Genomic DNA, 16,506 nt, shown 5'->3' on the forward strand with positions numbered 1-16,506 from the left:
AGAACTAGAGAGAGAGAGCCAAAGTAGGAAAGGCTGTAAGGGTTGTCACTTGTTGGTGTCGTGGTTACTTTGGAGTATAAACATTATAAACACCTGTTCTTTCGCGTATCATGTGGTTACGTCTTGGGCTTAATATATCAACTATCTGGGGCACCAGTGGAGGCTGCTGAGGGGAGGACGGCTCATGATAATGGCTGGAACGAAGTGAATGGAATGACTTCCAACACATGGAAACCCTGTGTGTTGATGTATCGGATACTAATCCGCCTAATCCACTCCAGTCATTACCACGAGCCCATCCTCCCCAATTAAGGTGCCACCAACCTCCTGTGTTGAGCACGTTTGGAGTGATACACAATAAAAAGTACAGATTGTAAAATAAAGGAGCTGTAGTTCTAAGTAGTATTGTAGGTCCTGGAGTTTTGGCAGTTCAAGTCATGTGGTCTGGAAAAACTCATGGTCCCACCTATAAGTAGTAAAGTTGAACCGAGTTCTGTGCATTATTTGACTTCTGACATCTGGTTAAAACAGCCAGAATGATGTACTCCAGGAGAAGGGACCGTTTCTGATCAATCTTTGCCACAAAGCCTCACTGATCTCTCCGATTGATTTATCCTGCTTGGCTAAACAGCAGCTGATGCCTGCAGAGTGATGTGCGATGCGATGAGAACATTGGCTGGTTCCTTGTGTGACATATTTGCAATGGAGTTCAAACTGTATAGGGAGCATGAGTCACTCACAGTCACTGTGACAGACAGACCTGCTTAACTCCTCCACACTCCTCAGCTATCTACCAGGAGATACTGTAGTATGTGCTGGTGTGAAGTCCGACAGGACTTGGAATGGACATTCAATATCATGCAAAACTGGTGTGATAGGTTATTAAAGGTGCATTTGTAACTTTCAATTCGTTTGAATTCCACAGTGGAATGAGATAGGACTAATACAAAAATAGCCTAAATTAGGCCAAGACCGCAACAATCATCAAAACCCAATACCTACTACAAAGAACAGGGGCAACACTTTTGACCAGAACTAAAAGTTTCAGAAATCACATATTTCATACCCGGACAGCTTTTTTATTACATATATGTAGGGCATTTGTTTATTTTAGGGCATTTATTTTAGCCACACCTAGAGTATGCGACTGTAGCAATGTGTATACATCTGTTGTTTAACTCTTTAATGCCCACCCTGCTCAGTGTTGTTGGAACATGTCGGTGTAGGCTGTAGGGACGTCCTGGTGTGTTAAAGCTACATCGTCACACACAAACACAAACACAGGCACACAGGCACACACACACACACACACACACACACACACACACACACACACACACACACACACACACACACACACACACACACACACACACACACACACACACACACACACACACACACACACACACACACACACACACTGGTGTTTTACAGTTACGCCCATTAATTATTGACACTATAGCTGGAAGCGGATGCAATAGAACAGGAAGGCTACAGGAAATGGGGAGAAGAGCACTCTGAGTTTCTTTGTGTCTCAGGGTACAAAGATTGAATTGTGAAAAGCCTTTGTGATATTTGGGGTGTGACGTTGAACTGAGGCTGAGTAAGAGAAGCTCTGACAATACAGCAGGTTGAGACGGAGTGAGAAAACAGACATGGTGACCAAATGGGAGATTCTACATCTTGGTAAAAACGTTGGATGTTACTTATAGCTGTGCAGATGGTTCTGCGTTTGAATGATGAGGATGGTTTGTAATTTGAATAAAGCTGCGAAACGTTGCAACAGTAGTCATAGAAACAAGGACGGATGCACATGCAGCCATTCCCACACACAAGCTACAACCTCCTTCCTCCCAACACACACACACACACACACACACACACACACACACACACACACACACACACACACACACACACACACACACACACACACACACACACACACACACACACACACACACACACACACACACACACACACACACACTCCTTTCTCACTCTATATACTGGCGCAGTCAATAAATAACCATACAGACTATCCCCGTTAGTGGCTCACAGGTGAAGCACACACAGATGTGTGGTGACTCATCGAACAACGTGCACTTACAACCACACTGGCAGCGTAAAGATACTATACAGCTCCCAGAACAGTTTTACTGCACTGCCACACAGCAAGGTTGAAGTGACCTGATAGAGCTACAGCTGTACTGTAACCATGAGTTATTTTAGCTTATGGACATGATATGAATGCATGATTTACAGGAAATTACGGATCTACGATACTAGCTGTGTTTTCCATGCACTTAGTCCGTCCCTCATTCAACCATAGAATATGAATGAGGTTGCCTCTAAACATTGATACAGAGGCTGACACTTCTTCAACCCGCTTAAGGATGATTAAAAGTTGGGTAATCTGATCCAAGATCTGTGATTAGGAGGAACTTCTTCACCTGTGGCTGGACAGTGAGAAGTCACACCTTCTCTTGGCACATACATCAGCAGAGCATGGTGGAGAGAAAAACAGAGAGGTTGTGTGAGAGAGAGACAGACAGAGAGAAATATTGAGAGAGAAAGAGAGAGTGCTAAAGAGAGAGGTCACAATGAGTTAGATATAAGCTGCAGTCAGAGACAAACAGAAAGTGAGACTAATCTCTCTGTGAGGAGATGATTGATAGTCTGACAGACTAGAGTGAATGTTAGTCATGTATTAGCTATCCTTCTCCCTCCCTTCTCCTCCCTCCTGTCCCTCCCCCTCCCATATGTATCAAAGCTTAACATTTTCTCCCGTCTCCTTCCCCTCCCTCCCTCTTTCTCTCCCTTCTCCTCCCTCCATTTTCTCCGGTCTCCTCCCCCCCCTTCACGTTTTCCCCGGTCTCTCTCTGTGCTCCCCAGAAGGCCTTATATAGCTGTAGGACTGTCTTGCCCAGCTCCTCACCGCAACGCCAGTTCAGTTTAGTCTCAGTCTCTCTTATAAATACCCCTGCTCAGACTAATATGGAAGTGCCTTGGCGGTATCGGATGGATAGCCTGTGATGGAGGAGGAGAAGTTGGAGGGGGCTGTGGAGGGGGGGGGGCCTTTAGGGGGGCAGGTGCCTTAATTTTCTGCAAAAACACAGTCATCACACATTGTAGGCTAAGCAAGCTAGAAAAACAGATTAAAGAGGGCTGAAGCGTGTAGTGCGTAAAAATGGTCTGTTCTCGGTTGCAACACTCACTTCCCAACTGCCTCTGGACGCAACGTCAGCACAAGAACTGTTTGTCGGGAGCTTTATGAAATGGGTTTCCATGGCTGAGCAGCCGCACACAAGCCTAAGATTACCATGCACAATGCCAAGCATCGGCTGGAATGGTGTAAAGTTCGCCGCCATTGGAGCAGTGGAAACACATTCTCTGGAGTGATGAATCACCATCTGGCAGTCCAACGGATGAATCTGGCTTTGGCGGATGCCAGGAGAACGCTAACTGCCCGAATGCATAGTGCCAACTATAAAGTTTGGTAGAGGAGGAATAATGATCTGGAGCTGTTTTTCATGGTAGGACTAGGCCCCTTAGTTCCAGTGAAGGGAAACTTCAACGCTACAGCATACAATGACCTTCTAGATGATTCTGTGCTTCCAATTTTGAGGCAACAGTTTGGGGAAGGCCCTTTCCTGTTTCAGCATGACAATGCCCTGTGCACAAAGCAAGGTCCATACAGAAATGGTTTGTTGAGATTTGTGTGGAAGAACTTGACTGGCCTGCACAGGGCCCTGTCCTCAACCCATCAAACACCTTTGGGATAAATTGGAACGCCAACTGCGAGCCAGCCTAATCGCCCAATATAGGTTCCCGACCTCACTAATGGTCTTGTGGCTGAATGGAAGCAAGTCCCCACACCAATGTTCAAACATAGTGGAAAGTCTTCCCAGAAGAGTGGAGGCTGTTACAACAGCAAAGGGGGACCAACTCAATATTAATGCCCATGATTTTGAAATTAGATTTGCGACGAGCAGGTGTCCACATGCTTTTGGTCATGTAGTGTGTCTTGAACCACTACTGGAGTGGGCTATATCAGCTAATCATCTCTAATGTGTCAATACAAGCTAGTCTTCACTTTATTTAAATTTGTCCTGCTAATGACAAGCAGTAGAACTGCAGTTGCCCCTTTCCCTCACTGTGACTCCACACATGCTAGCAACTACAAAGTAACTTACTACTGGCGGTATTTATTTCAAACTCACTGCTGTGAGCCGGTGGGTAGCTCATGCATGCTACCAGGACGCAATGCACTGGCGCGTTCGCGGTGGCAGAAGGGCAGGGGATGAGACTTTTTTCAAGATTCATGAGTTCATAAGAACTGATCTACTTTAAACCTCTACAGGATCGGTGGGTCCCCGGCGGGACGGTTGAGCCAACGTAGGCTAATGTGATTAGCATGAGGTTGTAAGTAACAAGAAAATTTCCCAGACATAGACATATCTGATATTGGCAGAAAGCTTAAATTCTTGTTAATCTAACTGCATTGACCAATTTACAGAAGCTATTATAGTGAAAGAATACCATGCTATTGTTCGAGGAGAGTGCACAAAATGTATTAATAAACCAATTAGGCACATTTGGGCAGTCTTGAGACAACATTTTCAATGGTTCATTGGATCAGTCTAAAACATTGCACATACACTGCTGCCATCTACTGGCCAAAATCTAAATTGTGCCTGGGCTGGAATAATACATTATGGCCTCTCTCTTGCATTTCAAAGATGATGGTACAAAAAGTAAATACAACAGAATTGATGTTTTTTTTCTTTGTATTATCTTTTACTAGATCTAATGTGATATATTCTCCTACATTAATTAAACATTTCCACAAACTTCAAAGTGTTTCCTTTCAAATGGTATCAAGAATATGCATATCTTTGCTTCAGGTCCTGAGCTACAGGCAGTTAGATTTGGGTATGTCATTTTAGGTGATTTAAAAAAAAAAGGGGCCGATCCTTAAGAGGCAAGCAATTTGTCGCATTTAAAGTTACAAGGGATAAGAGACTAAACATTTTATACAAAGTAATTCCTTTTTTTTTTAAACGCCACCAACAAAAGTGCACTTTGTCCTTAGGAGGGCAAATACTGTGAATATGGGCCCTGAACTATAATCTTTCAGTCTGTTGTTGAAAGAGCAGTTGCCCTCATTCTGAATCTCAGTTGTCTGTTGAAGTTGGATTATTCTGTACTCTGCGTCTTGACCTGTCAGCATATCTGTGTACTATTGACAGTCCTGTATGGTGGAAGTATTCTGCAATCTATATACTGTCCTGTTATGTCATGACCAAATGTCCTAATATACACCGAGTCTACAAAACATTAGGAACACTTGCTCTTTCCATGACATAGATTGACTAGTTGAATCCAACTAGCTATTATCCCTTATTGATGCCACTTGTTAAGTCCACTTCAATCAGTGTAGATGAAGGGGGAGGTGCAGGTTAAATAATGATTTTTAAGCCTTGAGAGAATTGAGACATGGATTGTGCTTGTGTGCCATTCAGAGGGTGAATGAGCAAGAGTTAAGTGCCTTTGAACGAGGTATGGTAGTATATGCCAGGCCCTGCGGTTTGAGTGTGTCAAGAACTGCAACGCTGCTGGGGTTTTTATGCTCAACAGTTTCCCGTGTGTATCAAGAATGGTCTCAACACCCAAAGGACATCCAGCCAACTTGACCCAATTGTTGGAAGCAATGAAGTCATCATGGGACAGCATCCCTGTGGATCGCTTTCGACACCTTGTAGAATCCATGCCTTGACGAAGTGAGGCTATTCTGACTGCAAAAGGGGGTGCAACTGCCATACTAACTTCCAAAAATGAATGACGACGTAATTCAATTGACAAGCATAGTAGTGGATTAGTATCCAGATTAGATCACACTATTAAAAGTACTATTGTGACTAGGCACAATATGTTAGTCTGGATATTGGGACACGTGCACTCGGTGTTATGCTTAGTTTAAGGTCTTTTTTTTTTACAGTCCTGTTCAATGAGGGTCTTGATATAGTCTTGTAATAGTCTCTGAAGGTGAATGACTATGGCCAGGATTCAGTCCAAAACCCATTGTCGACAATGCACCTTCTAAAGGCAACTTCCAGACGTTCGCGGAGATTGCATTCACGGTAGCTCTGCGGAAGTTGGCTCAAGGGTAAATTACCTTTAAAGTCAAGTGCAGTGTGCTTGTCAAGGATGCACCTTTGATTGAATCGCAGCCTATATGTGAATGTCCTGTGCTAAAGCAAGACTTCTCTCTACAGCTACTCACCAGTCCAGCCGCCCTGACGTACCAGGTATGTTCAGGCCCTGAAAACACCCCTCTAGAAAGCTGCTGCCCTACAGCAACCCCTCAGCAGCTTTCTTTCAATGCTCTGTGACTGTGTGTGTCCCAAATGGCACCCTATTCTCTAATTATTGCTCTACATTTTACCAGAGCTGTAGGGCCCAGGTCAAAAGTAGTGCACGATATAGGGAATAGATTGCCATTTGGGAGGCAGACTAAGATTGTGCACAAATGGACTGCAGTAATGAATGTAATGTTGCAAGTAAAGATGTCCTATACTCACCACAGCTGAGAAAGAAATAAGCAAAACAAATGAAATAGGTTATAGCTGGTCTAACCCCTTCATTCATTTGTTCTTTCATTTGTTTGTTCATCCATCCATCCATCCACCCATCCATCCACCCATCCATCCACCCATCCACCCGCCCGCCCACCCACCCACCCCCACCCACCCACCCACCCACCCACCCACCCACCCACCCACCCACCCACCCACCCACCCACCCACCCATCCACCCACCCGCCCACCCACCCACCCACCCACCCACCCACCGACCCACCCACCCACCCGCCCGCCCACCCACCCGCCCACCCACCCGCCCGCAGACTAAGATTGTGCACAAATGGACTGCAGTAATGAATGTAATGTTGCAAGTAAAGATGTCCTATACTCACCACAGCTGAGAAAGAAATAAGCAAAACAAATGAAATAGGTTATAGCTGGTCTAACCCCTTCATCCCTTCATTCATTTGTTCTTTCATTTGTTTGTTCGTCCATCCATCCATCCACCCATCCATCCACCCATCCATCCACCCATCCATCCACCCATCCACCCACCCGCCCGCCCGCCCACCCACCCACCCACCCACCCACCCACCCACCCACCCACCCACCCACCCACCCACGGCCACCCACCCACCCACCGACCCACCCACCCACCCGCCCACCCGCCCACCCACCCACCCACCCGCCCGCCCACCCACCCACCCGCCCACCCACCCGCCCACCCACCCGCCCGCAGACTAAGATTGTGCACAAATGGACTGCAGTAATGAATGTAATGTTGCAAGTAAAGATGTCCTATACTCACCACAGCTGAGAAAGAAATAAGCAAAACAAATGAAATAGGTTATAGCTGGTCTAACCCCTTCATCCCTTCATTCATTTGTTCTTTCATTTGTTTGTTCATCCATCCATCCATCCACCCATCCATCCATCCATCCACCCACCCACCCGCCCGCCCACCCACCCACCCACCCACCCACCCACCCACCCACCCACCCACCCACCCACCCACCCACCCACCCACCCACCCACCCACCCACCCACCCGCCCACCCACCCACCCAATCCTTTAACAAATGTTTGCAAAACAGAGATGCTGGCCGCACTTGACAAGAGAGCAGAACTTGTACCATTGGCTTTACTGTTAACCAAAGCAACATGATAGCAGCCATCTAGGTTTAGCGGTCATCTTGCTGCCAAATTGAGGGTTGCTGTGGGAGGCTGGTTTGGCTGAGGTGGAGTAGAGGCTTGTGCCGAACCATGACATGGCTCGAAAGGGTGTAAATATTGCCCAGCTGACCGTTTCCCTGAGTTGGTGTTATCTGAGCTGGACATATTAACAAACCGTTTGTTATGGATATTGGCTGCTTTTAAATTATACATATTCCGCAATTAAAGAGTACAATGTTTTTTCTACTGATGAAATGTGTTTCACATATTGCCATGGATTGGTGGCGTCTAGTGGATAAGAAGAGAACAAAATGTGTGTGTCTCTGTGGGTGTGCGTGCGTGCGTGCATGCGTGTGTGTACAAGTGTGTGTGTGTGTTAGTGAGTTTGCGTATGTAGGCAATAACCCCACAGTATGTGAGTTTACTTTCCCATAGCCTGAGCCCTTCTCCTTTCCACTGCCCACTGCACCTGTCGTGACCACGTCTCTACCCGTCGACACACTCACACTATGTCCCATACCACCCCCTCCCCCTCCCCCTTTTCATTACTCTGCCCTCTCGTTGGCCGGGCTAGCTGTCCGTCAATGGGTCCAGTTTCACACAGATTTAGAAAGTGCAAGGCAGCGCTCTAAAGCTGTTGCTTTTAAGGCCTTGAAAGTAGGAAGAAATACCATGGGATGGGGGGTGGGAGTGGGGGGTCCTTACACAGAGTATGTGGGAAATATATTTTTCATTCAGGCAAGCGGAGTGCAGTGCGGTCATATGTGTCTAGGGCTGGACTGGAGTGCTGAGCACCCCATTCTTAAGTGAGGTCACGGCACAGCTTTAAACATAGACTACAGGTATAAGTTTAGCCAATACGAACCTCTTTCAAGCTGAACAGGCGGGTTGGGGGTGGAGGATTGTGTTGGCTCACACACATATCTACTCAGTTCTAAATCAACCCCATGCCCCTATAGGCACTTGTGTAGATCTGAAATGATAAGATAGGCATAAGCAATATGGCGAAGATTCCACTTAGCCTATCAGAGGGCAAGGTTGAGCTACTAAGATATTGCTAATAACTATCAGATCTATTCAGGATTGTTCAGTGCGCAAACAGGGCTAGTGATCTATTTGAAATGGAGCGATAAACAGACGTTAGGAGGCGGGCTCTGATACTGCTCAGACTGCTCTTACACTCTCTTTCTTTCTCTCTCTTCTCTGCAGCTTGCAGCCCAGGTTCTGGATGATCTCGACGACGAAGACATTGGATTCGGCCTTGTGGATGAGAAGAAGGACCTCTCTGTCGCCAAGAAGCTGGGTAAGACCGCACTCATCTCTTGACCCCTTTTCCTCATCATTAAAACGCCAGCTCTTCGGTCTGACTTCGCATTGGAATCCTGATCTTTCCTGCCCTCTTCTGCCTGAGGAGTGGTATCACTCCCGTTGGAATAGACTGAAGTAAAGACAGGCATGGCATTTACAGTATCTTGGGGCCCAAAATACAGGCAATGTTTTAACGTATATTTGCAGCTTAAACTTGAATACGGAACATATTATATGAGTTTTTCCTGACAAGGAATGTTCTTGGCCCTAGTTGCTATAGTCATGAAAAATGCTGTTCATGATACGTGGTTAGGAAATACTCAGGGCCCTAGAGACCAGACACATACAGTAAACACCTCGGTATCACCCACAGGACATCATTCAGCCACCAGAGAGCTGTAGTGGTCTGAAAACATGCCTAGCAGAGATCTAAGGCTCGAGCAGAGATCATCCCTAGCAGAGATCTAACTGGCTGCTTCTCTACACAACCTATGTCTCTTTGTCATATACATCTTATCCTTTTCTCATACTGCCACGCCCCTGGGTGAATATAAAAGTCAAAGAGGGTCAGTCACCGCTCTGCAAAGAAACAATAAAAGCATTCTACTTCAAGAGGGAGGCATTCACATGATGGTTATACTGTGTATGAAAAAAGAATACATTGTTTTACAAGCGAGGTCAAGTCATGCAACTGTAAATTGTAAAGCCTACTGGGGTAGAACTTGGTTCAGGCAATAAACAACATTGTCTGGATGGAATTCATTCAATCACAGATAACGTCGTTAACCACATTGCAGGTTTACTCTGAATTTTTTGCACTCTATTTTAGTAAGGCCAAGTGTGGTTTCAAGCCCATATTCAAAATCCAATGAACAAATCCTCTGCAAGAAGAATGGCTTGCAGTTACCAACTAACTAGCCCCATCGCTTCCCTAGCCCCAATTTCTGACCTCCTAGCTAGAAATCCTTACCTGTCGCCCACTAAACTTCAGCCCCTACCCAGAGTTCCTAACCTGTCCGCTAAACCCTAGCCCCTAAGTAGAGTTTCCTAACCTGCCCACTAACACCTAGCCCCTACCCAGATTTTCTAAACTGCCCCATTCCTCCCCGAGCCCCCATCAGTTTCTTAGTCCCTAGCCCCTAAAGAAAGTCCCTAACCTGTCCTTCTCTTATATCCCAGGTCTGGATGAGGTGGAGAGCATCTATATCTTTGTCGATAATGAGATAATTGAGTACGATGGCGAGCTGGCCGCTGACACCCTGGTGGAGTTTCTCTATGATGTGAGTAACTATAACAACATTATATAGTTATTTGGTTGTCGTCACTCTGTGTAAACCCCAAATTGTAATTACAATGCTGAACATTTGGCATTATTACAATCTATTTACTAATGTAATTTCATAATAATATCAATACTTAGAAATATTGTTTGAAAAAGAGTTTAATTTGTCAAAGAAGGCAAAAAATGATTGCCTAATACTATATACATTGTCAATGTCAAATCTCTTCTAATCCGCTCCTCACGTAAATCTTCTCTCTTCTCTCCCTCTTCCTTCACCTCTCTTCTCTCTCTCCCCATGTCGCTTCCACTCTGCAGGTGATTGAGGACCCTGTGGAGATCATTGATAATGAGCGTGAGCTCAAGGGCTTCCACAACATCGATGAGGACATCAAGCTGGTCGGCTACTTCAAGAGTGAGAAATCCCCCCGTAAGTACAGCCAATCACCTCTGCAGGAAAGACCCGAGAAATCATGACTAAAGTTGCTTGGATATGAAAAGCTAGCCTGGTAACATAACTGTTTGTGCTGTCCTGCTAACTCCTGTGGTCATTGTCACACAATTGGCACAAACAGATCTGGGATCAGTCTAATGGGATGCTAGGCACAACACCTACAGTGTATTTGTGAACCACATACAGGTACTCGATGCTGTATTCTGACAATTTCCTCTTATCAAGTATGTCAAGGGGATTCTCACATTAGGTTAATGTTGTTTTTCTCTTTTACAGACTTCATTGAGTATGACGATGCTGCCGAGGAGTTCCACCCCTTCATCAAGTTCTTCGCCACCTTTGACGCCAAGGTATGGAACCACAGAGGGCTGAATTAGATTCTTATATTTCTAAACTCCATTCTGGAAAATTGTCATTGATCCCATTGCAAACGGACCCTTCTTATGCTGTATCATTTTTTGTTTTTTCAAATTGAATACATAAGTTACCAAAATGCCTTCACGTTTTAAGTTAAGTCAACTCAATAAATTAAGTGGAGTTACATTACAATTGAAGTTACATCACAAGAAACAACTTTCGTCCGTGAGGTAACTCAACGTTTTAAAATTCAAACACAAATTATTTACAGCCTAATTAATGGTCTTTGTCCCCATCCAGATTGCCAAGAAGCTAAAGATGAAACTGAACGAGGTTGACTTCTATGAACCCTTCATGGAGGAGCCAGTGACCATCCCAGGACAGCCCTACTCCGAGGCTGAGCTTGTAGACTACATCGAGGAGCACGACAGGTGAGTTTGGCCCTACAGTACAGCTGACGTACAATGCAAAGCTGGAAGTCCCATGGTAGGTTATGAGGAGATTTACTTCACACAATGTAGACAAAATGCGGCTCAAACTACATTACTTGTTTTTCCTGGCCACTGTGCTCTTGCTTCTGCCTTTGCTTGCTTGCTCTTTAGGGTCTAGGCCCGGGTTACTGTAACAGTACTTTGTGAAAACTGATGTAAAAAAGGGCTTTATAAATTAATGTGATTGATTGACTGATGTCATTCTCCTTCCAGGCCCACTCTGAGGAAGCTTGAGCCCCACAGCATGTACGAGACCTGGGTAAGATTTCTTCACTCACTATTGAACTGGAACTATACAGTAAGCCTACTTTTCATGGAGATGTACAGTAGGCCAGAGTCTCATCCCTTTCTTTCTTTCTTTCTTTCTTTCTTTCTTTCTTTCTTTCTTTCTTTCTTTCTTTCTTTCTTTCTTTCTTTCTTTCTTTCTGTCTGTCTTTCTTTCTTTCTGTCTGTCTGTCTTTCTTTCTTTCTTTCTTTCTTTCTTTCAGGAGGATGACATAGATGGAGAGCACATTGTTGCCTTTGCTGAGGAGGATGACCCTGGTAATGTACATTGCATTAGTTGAAAGTAAAGCTGAAAAAAAAAACGGAAGTGGGAACTTCTGTTTTTCAGGCGTCATTCTACAGCTGCTACATGTGCGTTATTTTAGGTCATAAAAGGATTGCTAGAAAATAGTTTGAAAGGTTGAGAATTAAATTGTCTTTCAATGAGGAAAGGTAGCATGGCGGGGAAAAAACAGCAGTACCTGACCTTTGACCTTTCCCCAGATGGTTATGAGTTCCTGGAGATCCTAAAGGAGGTGGCCCGTGAGAACACTGACAACGCTGACCTCAGCATCATCTGGATTGACCCCGACGATTTCCCCTTGGTAAGACCTGAAGAAATCGGATGCATATGTGCCTGGGCAATGGAGTAAACGGAGCAGCTGCAGACCCACTTTAAAAATAGGGATTCAAAAGTATGCTTTTGCACACCTACTTTTTTAGCAAAAAATGATCATGATCTATTGGGTAATTTGACATTTAAAACGCAATCTTCGAAAATGTATGCGACAGTATAATGATTTGTGGTTTTAAGAACCAAAACGCAATTAGATTATGTATGCCGTGCCGTTCTTTGTTTCTATCACAGGAGCTTGGTGCCACCTAAATTGGAGAAGACGGGCTCGTGGTGATGGCTGGAGAGGTATAAGTGGAATGGTATCAAATACACAAAACATGGTTTCCATGTGTTTGATGCCATTCCATTCGCTCCGTTCCAGCCATTATTATGAGCCGTCCTCCCCTCAGCAGCCTCCACTGGTTTGTAATCATATTCATTAAAATTAGGCCTAAACAATTATGAAATATGCAGGCTGAATATGAGTAGCTCTCAAAAACATGTATTGGGTATGAAATAACTGTTATGAAAGAAAATATTGGAGACCCCTGCTCCAGCCTAAACCAAAATATTTGTTATTCTATTGTGGATTCTGGGCAAATAAATTAATAATACGTTTGCAATATTATTTTTATGTGAACACAATCTATGTTTTTGTTCAATGCCCTACCAGATAACTGTACAAAATGAAGTGCAAAGTTCTAATTCAAGTCCTTATTGGATAAAACAATATTATTCCTTCCATCTTGATTTCCTTTGCACATTGTCATGTGTTATCCTGGCCACATCCTGGCCGCAAGACCTACGAAACATAGCAGGAAAATGATTTTCAAAATTCTGCATTTCCTTAGCCTTTTTCTCTTTATTTCCTCCTCTCCTTTAGCTTGTGCCCTACTGGGAGAAGACATTCGGCATTGACCTTGGTTCTCCTCAGATCGGTGTCGTGGATGTAGAAGATGTAAGTCTAATATTCTCATCCTTCCTGGTCGCTCTGCTGTCTTTAGTACAGTAATCTCATTATGCTGTTTCATCAAACTCAACTGTACCTTTTCCTCCTTGCTCCCTGGGGATTGTTGCTGGTCTATTTTCAGTCTCTCGTTAGCTTCAATGCCTATTTGCCTTTAGCCTATTTTAGTGTCCATCTTGTGTGTGTTCTCACTGTGTATTCCCTCTCAGGCTGATAGTGTGTGGATGGAGATGGATGATGATGAGGACATGCCCACTGCTGATGAGCTTGAGGACTGGATCGAGGACGTGCTGTCTGGAAAGATCGACCCAGACGATGATGATGACGATGATGACGATGATGACGACGATGACGATGATGATGACGATGATGATGACGACGACGATGATGACGACGATGACGACGACGATGATGACGATGATGATGACGACGATGATGATGACGACGATGATGATGACGATGATGATGACGATGATGACGACGACGAATAAATGATCGCTTGCCATCCTTGGGTTTACTCGGCTTTAACCAACAGTGGCCAAAAGCCGGCACCAATATTTAGTTTCCTAACATCTCGTCGTTAACACATGCTGTGTCTCTTCCTGTTTGCTTTCTGTATCTCTTTCTCAAATCCCTGGTCAGATAGTCAAGTGACACACCCAAAGGGCAACACCTAAATCAATTTCACTGGGTAAGAAAAGACACGAAAGCAGGGGGAAGTTTTTGTCTGTGAAAAAAAGAATGGGTTGTGGTTGAATTGTAAGTTCTGTGTTCTTTGTTGTATGAAATGTTTGTCTCTCGGGGTTATAACTGTCTGTGTGTATGTGAGAACTAAGCTGAGGAAAACTAGCATGTTTGACCTTGTTTTGTTTATCTCGTTTAGCACTAGTCAGGGATGCCCCCTTTCCCCTTCCTCCTTTATCCCATTTTTCTGTATTCTGGAACCACTACATGTTTTCTACTGGTAAAGAGAAGCAACAACCAACTTATTGTACCATTTTTTAAAGAAAAGGAAACTTAACCTCTCTGAAACGTCTTAAGAATAACATAGTTTGAGAAAGTGATAAAGATCTTGGAATTCACAAAAAATGCAAAATCATTTGATTGTTTCTGGTCCGATATTGGAAAAAAAGAAAATATTTAAAAATCCATTCTTGTTGTTTGTCATACTTTCTTAATGAATGTGAATGTGTGTGTGTGTGACCAACTATCAAACAAATACATTTCCAATTCATAACAATTTCTAAACTACATAACTGTGAACCCATAAAAAACGAATTCATATTGATGATGATTACAAATCAAAAACAATCCAATTCAAACATTTGAGAATGTCAGAGAGACAAGACTATGTAAGCTTCATATTTCTGGGCAAAAATAAAAGGTGCAAAATTCCCACAACAGCAAACATTTCATGAATCTGGCTCAGAGAGTATGTTACTGCCGTGATGACAGGAGGCATAAAACACATGGTATACAGGTATGTGTTATGATATAGCACACATAGAGTATGCATTATGCTTGCAGTAACTTAACTGGCCATGGTGAGGCAGCTTTCCTATAAAGTACATTACTGAGTAAGACTATAAAATACATTCCGTTGTCTTGATAAAACCTGAACTCTCCCAGGTTCGCTACATGGTTCTTGTTGGAAGGTTCAACTGACTGATTCCACAGTAACCAGAGGAGCTACAGTATTGTATGTTGACTCTTTTAAAATCTCAGATGGCCATTCAAATCAAATCAAATCAAATGTATTTATATAGCCCTTCGTACATCAGCTGATATCTCAAAGTGCTGTACAGAAACCCAGCCTAAAACCCCAAACAGCAAGCAATGCAGGTGTAGAAGCACGGTGGCTAGGAAAAACTCCCTAGAAAGGCCAAAACCTAGGAAGAAACCTAGAGAGGAACCAGGCTATGTGGGGTGGCCAGTCCTCTTCTGGCTGTGCCGGGTGGAGATTATAACAGAACATGGCCAAGATGTTCAAATGTTCATAAATGACCAGCATGGTCGTATAATAATAAGGCAGTTGAAACTGGAGCAGCAGCACGGTCAGGTGGACTGGGAAGAGCAAGGAGTCATCATGTCAGGTAGTCCTGGGGCATGGTCCTAGGGCTCAGGTCCTCCGAGAGAGAGAAAGAAAGAGAGAATTAGAGAGAGCATATGTGGGGTCCTCCAGTCCTCTTCTGGCTGTGCCGGGTGGAGATTATAGTATTTTGGTAAATGGGTACTTGGTATGAATCCTTTTTGACAGTAAAAGGGGTAAACTGTATATACAGCAAAATTCTCTCTCTCTCTCCCTCTCTCTCTCTCTCTCTCTCTCTTTCTCTCTCTCTCTCTCTCTCAATTCAATTCAATTTAAGGGCTTTATTGGCATGGGAAACATATGTTAAGTAAAGTAGATAATAAACAAAAGTGAAATAAAAAATACAAACTAACAGTAAACATTATACTCACAAAAGTTCCAAAATAATAAAGACATTTGAAATGTCATATTATGTGCAAATAATTAAAGTACAAAGGGGAAAATAAATAAACATAAATATAGGTTGTGTTTACAATGGTGTTTGTTCTTCACTAGTTGCCATTTTCTTGTGGCAACAGGTCACAAATCTTACTACTGTGATGGCACACTGTGGTATTTCACCCAATAGATATGGGAGTTTATCAAAATTGGATTTGTTTTCAAATTCGTGGTGGGTCTGTGTAATCTGAGGGAAATATGTGTCTCTAATATGGTCATACATTTGGCGGGAGGTTAGGAAGTGCAGCTTAGTTTCCACATTTTCCTCATTTTGTGGGCCGTGTGCAGATAGCCTGTCATTTCTTGAAAGCCAGGTCTACCTACAGTGGCCTATCTCAATAGCAAGGCTATGCACACTGAGTCTGTAAAAAGCTTTCCTTAAGTTTGGGTCAGTCACAGTGGTCAGGTATTCTGCCTGTGTACTCTCTGTTTAAGGCTAAACAGCCTTCTAGTTTGCTCTGTTTTTCTTAATTCTTTCCAATGT

General features: G+C 43.8%; 1 protein-coding gene across 2 annotated transcripts in view; it reads left to right on the forward strand.

The window, feature by feature from the left end:
• The window catches only part of casq1b (calsequestrin 1b), a 30,182-nt gene extending 15,536 nt beyond the window's left edge, over nt 1–14,646 (forward strand). The window contains exons 2-12 of one of the 2 annotated variants that reach the window (XM_024373412.2): nt 6,282–6,314; nt 8,969–9,062; nt 10,247–10,347; nt 10,665–10,776; nt 11,077–11,150; nt 11,458–11,588; nt 11,862–11,907; nt 12,137–12,191; nt 12,417–12,517; nt 13,412–13,486; nt 13,705–14,646. In XM_024373412.2, the coding sequence (XP_024229180.1) occupies nt 6,282–6,314; nt 8,969–9,062; nt 10,247–10,347; nt 10,665–10,776; nt 11,077–11,150; nt 11,458–11,588; nt 11,862–11,907; nt 12,137–12,191; nt 12,417–12,517; nt 13,412–13,486; nt 13,705–13,986 (1,104 nt within the window). In that variant the 3' untranslated portion in view covers nt 13,987–14,646. The remainder of the gene's footprint in view (nt 1–6,281; nt 6,315–8,968; nt 9,063–10,246; nt 10,348–10,664; nt 10,777–11,076; nt 11,151–11,457; nt 11,589–11,861; nt 11,908–12,136; nt 12,192–12,416; nt 12,518–13,411; nt 13,487–13,704) is intronic. The other variant, XM_024373413.2, reaches the window with a different exon arrangement.
• The last annotated feature ends 1,860 nt before the right edge of the window (nt 14,647–16,506 follow it).

This window comes from Oncorhynchus tshawytscha, linkage group LG15 (assembly GCF_018296145.1).
Source record: "Oncorhynchus tshawytscha isolate Ot180627B linkage group LG15, Otsh_v2.0, whole genome shotgun sequence".
Lineage (NCBI taxonomy): Eukaryota > Metazoa > Chordata > Actinopteri > Salmoniformes > Salmonidae > Oncorhynchus > Oncorhynchus tshawytscha.